The 7,483-nt window shown below is 48.8% G+C and overlaps 1 protein-coding gene across 1 annotated transcript in view; it reads left to right on the forward strand.

Moving 5' to 3' along the window:
• LOC124041505 (serine/threonine-protein kinase WNK1-like) overlaps positions 1–6,734 on the forward strand; it is a 68,244-nt gene extending 61,510 nt beyond the window's left edge. Inside the window, exons 16-27 of the mRNA XM_046359219.1 lie at positions 1–114; positions 290–415; positions 526–577; positions 679–822; positions 1,051–1,248; positions 1,596–2,095; positions 2,247–2,321; positions 2,525–3,162; positions 3,638–3,825; positions 3,996–4,091; positions 4,265–4,473; positions 4,657–6,734. The exon at positions 1–114 is cut by the window's left edge and continues 3 nt beyond it. Coding sequence (XP_046215175.1) covers positions 1–114; positions 290–415; positions 526–577; positions 679–822; positions 1,051–1,248; positions 1,596–2,095; positions 2,247–2,321; positions 2,525–3,162; positions 3,638–3,825; positions 3,996–4,091; positions 4,265–4,473; positions 4,657–5,016 — 2,700 coding nt within the window. The 3' untranslated portion in view covers positions 5,017–6,734. The remainder of the gene's footprint in view (positions 115–289; positions 416–525; positions 578–678; positions 823–1,050; positions 1,249–1,595; positions 2,096–2,246; positions 2,322–2,524; positions 3,163–3,637; positions 3,826–3,995; positions 4,092–4,264; positions 4,474–4,656) is intronic.
• Positions 6,735–7,483: the final 749 nt, after the last annotated feature.

Here is a 7,483-nt window from a genome sequence, read left to right on the forward strand (position 1 = left end):
TCCAACATGGGAGACCGGGTGGCAGAGTGCCAGCTGGAGACTCACAACAGGAAGATGGTGACCTTTAAGTTTGACCTGGACGGAGATAACCCAGAGGAGATTGCACAGATCATGGTAATAATAGTAAACACATAAACACCGATCTGGATTGTATTGAATCTCCATCAAATAGGCTCTGTAGTCAAAAGTAAAGAATTTGATATTTTATTTTGGTAGCTCCACAGATCTATGTGGATTGAAATGGGCACGATTTGTGGGTATTTTAGTTCAATATCTGTTCTTTTCTAAGGTGCTGAGTGAATTTATCCTGGAGAGCGAACGTGAGTCGTTCATCGAGCAGGTTCGTGAAGTCATCGAAAAGGCGGACGATAGAGAGGGCATGAAGGAAGGCTACGCTCAACCACCCTTTACACAGGTAACATACTCGAACAAAACACAGCAACACGTCATCCTTCACGTACCCACACACTAACTAACTCCTGGGCAGCCTTAAGTTGACATGGTGTTGTCCTTCTCTCTCCACAGATTGTGGTGGATGACCCCTCACAGCAGCCTGACATGCCCACTCATCTGCCTGGTAAACTTGCACCTACACATTACTATCTCTACTGAAAGATGATTGTCTGAGCTCCACCTCCTCACCCCTTGACCCCTCACCTCTAACCCATTGCCCCTCAGGTGTTCCTCCCAGCGTTGCAGCTCAGGTAGTCCACTCTGCAGGCCGGAGGTTCATTGTCAGCCCTGTCCCAGAGTCCCGTCTGAGGGAGCAATTCTTCGGCCCTCCATCTGCTAACACCTCGTTTGGGGATGAGCCCCCTCAAGGTGAGAGGGACTGGAATCTGTGGGCCATAGAGTGCAACTAGAACTCTCATAGGATGTTAGAACACTGTGTTCCAAACATGTGCCCCTCTTCCATCTCTGGAATATTTGCGAACTCTAAAACATGTTCCTTGATGCATATACCAGTATGTTTGAAGTCATGATGATAACCTGTACACTTACAACAAGTAATTTATGTAAGTGACTCTGTGTTCCTCCCTTCAACCCCAGTGAATCTGGGCCTGTCCCTGTCTGCCCCCTCAGGCCACCTCCAGCAGGCCTTAACTGAGATGAGGCAGCCGCATGGGGAGAGACGAGCCACCATGGGCCACCCAGCCGAGCCAGACACCAGCATAGTCCCCTCCTCCCTGCGCCCAGCCTCCCCCTCTCTCCCACCCTCACCAAACCTTGGCTCCCCCAGAGGCTACAGTCCCCACCAACACTAGCTTCTCCACCCTGCCTCCTGTCTCAGTCATCCCCTCTGGGTCCTCCACTCTTCCCCCCTCCACATGCCAAGTTGCAACCGGGAGGGGGTCTCCAACCCCAGTTCCAGCCCCTGCATCTGCTACCACTGATCCCACTCCACACCCCCAGCCTGACTACCAAGCTGCCCCCTCTCAGCCTACCCCTGTCCAAATCACATCCCCTCCTCCAGCTGCTCCCCAGGCCACCTCGGGCCCTGTCCCCCCAGCTGCAACCCCCCAGCTGGGAAGCAGCTCTGCCCTTTTCCCCCCTGTCTCTGGAGCTCCACCCAGTAACTCTGGGACTGTGACCAGCTCAGAGCAGCACCCTGCAGCTGACCTGGTTCCTATTCCATCCTCTCAGCCTATCCCTGAGTCCATACCTGTCACTCAGCCCACCTCCCAGTCCCAGCCTATCCCTGCCTCTGTCCCTGTGGCACAGTCTGCAATGGCACCCACCCAACTTCCACCCCTCTACCCTGCCCTCCCAACCGTCCCAGCCAGGGGACCCAGATGGGGTAGAGTCCCAGTCCAAGGTCCCTGGTATAGATGACATACATGCCCTGGATAAGAAGCTGCGCTCCCTCTTTAAGGACACATCCTCTGCGGAAACTGGCAACACTGAGACCACCTCCCCCTCCACAGGGACCATCTCCCCTCCCCCCGGGGCAGCCCCGGTGCCCCCCTCCAACCTGTCTCTCACCGCCGGGGGACAGGGAGCCCAGGGCCCCACCACGACCCCAGGACAGGGCCTCACACCAGGGGGACATGCACAGACACCTCCAGCCAAGCCTGGTCAAGCCACCAGTGCACAGGTACAATGGAGGGAACTGTCTTTGTCTAGTGACTGAGAAAATACAGTATTTGTACTAAACGCTTTTCCCCCTCTACTCTTTCCTCAGTTGTAACTTGGGTATGATTTTCTCCCACCTCGATGATAATGAAATCTTCCTGTGTGTCTGTCAGGTGTATCCTGTTGGCTCCGAGCAGGCAGGCACCCCTACCTCCGAGCAACTGCCTCCATTCCCAGGACCAAACCAGGTAAGTTCTTTTTACAACTTGTTCCTTTGAGAAGTTGTAAATTGTGTGAAGTTGTGAGTTTTGTAGGTGTGTGGAATAGGTGATTATTTACTGTTGTTGTTAGGTATGAGTTGTGGTAGTAGTGGTGAGTTATTTTGAGTGGTACTTTCTGAGTGAGTTGAGTTGGTTTGTTTGTTACTGACATGTCTTGTTTGTGTGTCTAGTCCCAGCAGCCTGTGGATAGTCTGGACGGCCAGCCAAGGAGAGCTCTGAGCCCAGAGACCATCCCAGGGAGCAGTGAGGCAGCCGTGCCCTCCACAAGGGTTGTTGAACTGGGACGCTTCCAAGTCTCCGTTGCAGCAGACGCTAGCACCGGCAGCACTCCTGACCCCTCCAACATCGCCTCCTCTTCCTCTCTCACCCCATCCTCCTCATCCTCCTCTTCCTCTTCTTCCTCTTCCTCCCTCTCCAGCCCTGAAAACACCCTCCACCGCTCCTCCTCCCTCCTTTCCAAAGGGGTCCGGAGAGGAGACTCTGTAGATGCGCTCTCTTCTGTCCCAACACAGCCCACTACCATCGGACGCTTCCAGGTGTCTACTAGTGCCAGCATTGGCCCCAGCCCTAATTCTGTCTCGAAGGTGGGCCGTTTCTCAGTGATGCCAGCCGCAGTCAATCCCACGGCACCTCCGGGGTCTAGCCCCTCCCATCAGAACGGTCCTTCCTCTTCGACCTCTGACCTCCGTAGCTCCGCCCCTGGTGTGAACAGTGGTTCATTTAACCATTACATGACCAGCGACAACGAGGACGACTCAGGGCCTGAGGACGAGGCCTTCCAGAGCGAAGTCAGCTGCCTCCGAGAGAAGTATGTTACCTTCACTCCTGCAATATTTAACCTGTTTGCTGTTTTGGGCTATATTTCTCTTATTTGTTTACCACAATGGGATCACTTGCATAAGTAAAGGATAAAATGAGAGGGGTGACTGTTGTACTGGATTTTGTTATAATTAGGGATGTGATGGTCATGGAGTTTTGGATGATGATAATTGGCCAGCCAAATGACCGAGGCCTCTGTAATAACCATTAGAATAGCAAATAAATATGCAGTTGTTTGCTCCAACAACTTGCTTGTTTCAGCAAGGAGCAACAAAGTTTAATCACATTGTTAAGAGTCCACTGACTCAACTGCATGAATGCCTGTCTTAAGTCAGCTGTTCCTTGCAACAACAAAAAATAAACGGTTATGAGTCATTTTTATGACGCTCTTCATCCATAACCTTCAGTTACACAGTAATTGTGCCAGCACTAGTTACAACCCTGCCTTCTCCTCCCCTCCACAGGCATATGATAGAGATCCAGACCCTCCACTCACGGCAGAAGGAGGAAATAGATGCTCTGTTCACCAGGCTGGGTAAACCTCCTCCTTCAGCTGTCCTCTCCCCCGCTATGGCTGGGGGCAGACGTAGACCCAAGACCAAGGCCAACAAATCAGCCCGCAGCAGCGCCCAGGCCAGTCCCCAGCACTCGGGTAACCAGAGTTATGATTGGTCTGTCTGTGCACTGCTGAATGGAAATTTACACGACTGCAAGCAACAACTCATTTGTTGATATTAAAGGGTAGAGGCTGCTAGATTAGGATGTGTAAATGTAATGTGATCCGTTTCTCTCCTCTCAACTCTGGTTGGTGTGTGTGTTTAGGAGCCCCAGTCACAGGCCAGATCCCCCCAGCGTCCCCACCTAAGCAGACGTCTCCCCCCACTGCAGCGCTCTCAGACAGCCAGACCTCCACCATGGGTAAGCACACAGAGCTGTTTTCCTTTTGTCTATGCTCCATCACTACATGTTTTAAAAAGGAAAACCTAAGCAATATTCCTCAAACCAAGAGATAACTCTCCAGAAGAGAAGCCAAATTTGATTCAGAAATTAGTTGGCTTCCCAGGTTGAACTCGTCCCTGTGTTCCTTCCAGGAGTGAGTGGGACCAGTTCAGACAGTGGAGTGAACACCAGCCAGTCTCATCCATCAGGCCCTAACACAGCGCCGGCCCTAACACAGAACCGAAAGGGCACGTTCACAGACGACCTGCACCAGCTTGTTGACAACTGGGCCCGAGACGCCATCAGCCTCTCCCAGGGCAAGAAAGGACCCAAGGGAACAGCCCAGGGACCCGGACATGACGTAAGACCACACTTCTCATTCTAAAGAAAAGTGTATCTCAATAAATAGTTTTTTGGCTCTATTTTACATAATTTTTGCCCTTTTTTCTCAATTGTAGTTTTGAACGTGTTATGTGCTAATGTAACTAAACTGAGCTGCAACTTCCCCTTGTCTTTCCCTCTTATGGCCCCTCCCTAACTACAGATCCCTCTACATATCCCTCCACAAGCAAACATGAGCCGAAAGTTTTCTGCCCCCGGCCACCTGTGCCCCACCCTCCCGTCTACCACCCTGGCAGGTGCCCACCTCCCCATTACCACTAACCCCTCCAACCCACTCTGCCAGCGTCAGGGCTCTCTAGCCCCCCCCCCCCCCCCCAGGGATTTGGCTATGGCACAGCCCCCTACAGCACCCCCCAGTGGGCAGGACCCTGTCAGGTGGGTCTCCTGGCCCAGTACCAGGCCCCTTCCGTGGCCTCAGCCCCCCCTTCAGCAGGCCTTCCACATGGGAGCCACCCAGAAACCTGTTAGCAACCCTGGAGGTCCCAACCTGAGGCCCACATAGCCCAGTCTGCAGCCCTGGACCTGGGTTAGTAAGGCTGGGCTTGATAGGAACTGAGGGCAGGGAGGAAGAGAGCCATAGGAGGACAACTACTATCTGACGTTCTATTTCACTAATTGGTGAGGTGAAATAAAGAGGATGAAGTGAAAATGGAGGAGAGGAGGCTGTGGTTCAGTCCTGTCAGACAGAGAGCGATGTCTGTCAGTTGGAGGGAGAGTGCAATACATACCCACAGCACACAATCACACCTTCACCCTTACCAGGGCCCAGTCTTTTCTGCCAATGGCTGTGGAAGCAGGCTGTGATTGACATTTGGGTTTGTCCAATGAAAGCTATGGACCCAAGGGCACAACTGGCAATGGCCAAAGACATCTGTTGAAAGCACCATTGTGATCTCATCATTCCCTTAAACAGGAGGGTAGGGTGGGGGAAGTCTTAATCACTTCTTGACTGTAACTGGCCTTAAGCTTACCTAGGACAGAGTTAGCAGATGGAGAGAACCCCCACAAACACATACACATGCGCCTCCTAGCACTACTGTCATTGGCTGAGATTGAGGCGTTGAATGGTATGAGAAACTGATTAATTGTAGGTAACAAGTTTGTATAATGAAAGGAGAGTGAGATATGTAGAGAAGCAAGGAGGTGGAATGAGAGAAAGATGGTGAATGGAAGTTGGTTAGGTAGGGTTATAGTGGATAGTGTTTGGCTAGTGTTACTCATTTGATCACCATACAGTAAGATGCAGTAATAGCAATGTGAGGAAAGGAGTGAGCCCCCTGTGTAAGAGTGGCCTTAAACCCCCAAACACATACAAATTGTCTTTGTATATAGAGATATTTCTTGTCCTAAGTTATGGTTATATTTGATTATCTGTCCCTCTGAGCTGGTCTGATGTGATGCTCTGCTTGACTGGGTGTGTTAGTTTCTTATGAGACCATCACATAATGTTAGTGTGAGCTAAGTAACAGACCTGTCTGTGGATAGTTCATTAATACCTACTTCACCTGTCTTGTCCAGGCTTTAGATTTACCCTGAAGTGACTGTATCCATGAGTGTTTTAGGTTTACGTCTTAGCAACTGGTTAGGCTCAGTGGTTTGAGTTGTTGGCTTCAGCTACTGTGATCATTTGGTTTTCGATCTTAGCTACTGTGTCAGTCAGTTGTCTCACACCTCACCACCTGGTGTACTTTAGTCAGACTCTGGTAAGCAAGGCTATGGTCCTTGGTACAGTTCTGTTAGAAAGGCATTACATTCTTGAGGCATAGGGTTACCTTGCGAGTGAACGGTGCATGGTGTTCACACACAGACCTCTAAGCAATGTCAACAAAAATGTCTTTAACCTTATTTCCAGTTGTCATCTTTCAGAATCATGACAAATTGTCTGGGGTTTCTGTGGCTTGTTTTATGTGTATATTTTAAATAAAAATACAAAAGATGTTCTTTATCGACCTGTTTAGCGATCAGATTTGGATGTTTCACAGTAATTATTAAAGGTTGTTAAACAACATGTAGTTAAAGGAATATAAAAGTGCAATTGCAGGGTTATTATTAGTATTATAATCTGTCACACAGGGGAGTAGTTATGTTCTTCTTCTGCTCTTATCATACACCACCCTGTAATTTTATCTTGTTTTACTGTGCATATGTGTATACATATATGTATATATGTGTGTATGTGTGTATGTATGTATGTATGTATGTATGTATGTGTGTGTGTGTGTGTGTGTGTGTGTGTGTGTGTGTGTGTGTGTGTGTGTGTGTGTGTGTGTGTGTGTGTGTGTGTGTGTGTGTGTGTGTGTGTGTGTGTGTGTGTGTGTGTGTGTGTATATATAGATATATATATATATATATAGATATATATATAGATATATACACACATATATACATATATATATATATATATATATATATATATATACACATACATATGTGTATACACACATACATGTATATGGGTTTGCACACACACAGTAAATGTTTCGTATTAAATGATGCTTTCACATAATGCTCATCATAGAGTACTCTATGTCTTGCTGTAACCCACCCCCACACAGTAACAGTAAAAACTTGCAGAACTCTTTAGTGCCTTGCATTCTCACTACTGAGAGAAATTCCACCGTAAACACCTAGCCCTGCGGTTCTGATGGCTTAAAGTCCAGTGACTGAAAGACTTGTTTTTATTACCAACCAATGACATCCATCAGAAACGTTCTCAGACATCCATCAGAAACGTTCTCAGACATCGGTAAATATCTAATGTGGAGGTTAAGAGGAAGTTTTACATACCTTAACAAGTCAGTGTCAGACGTGGCAGGTGACGGTCGTATACCAACACAAGACTGTCTAATTGAATGCAGAGCACACAGGGTTGTATGAAGACAAAGTTATTTTCTGTCGTCACCAATGGTGTTTGTGTGTAAGCTGCGTATCTTATATTGGTTGTCAAAGGTAGATTTGGGTAAGATTAG

This window comes from Oncorhynchus gorbuscha, linkage group LG01 (assembly GCF_021184085.1).
Source record: "Oncorhynchus gorbuscha isolate QuinsamMale2020 ecotype Even-year linkage group LG01, OgorEven_v1.0, whole genome shotgun sequence".
Lineage (NCBI taxonomy): Eukaryota > Metazoa > Chordata > Actinopteri > Salmoniformes > Salmonidae > Oncorhynchus > Oncorhynchus gorbuscha.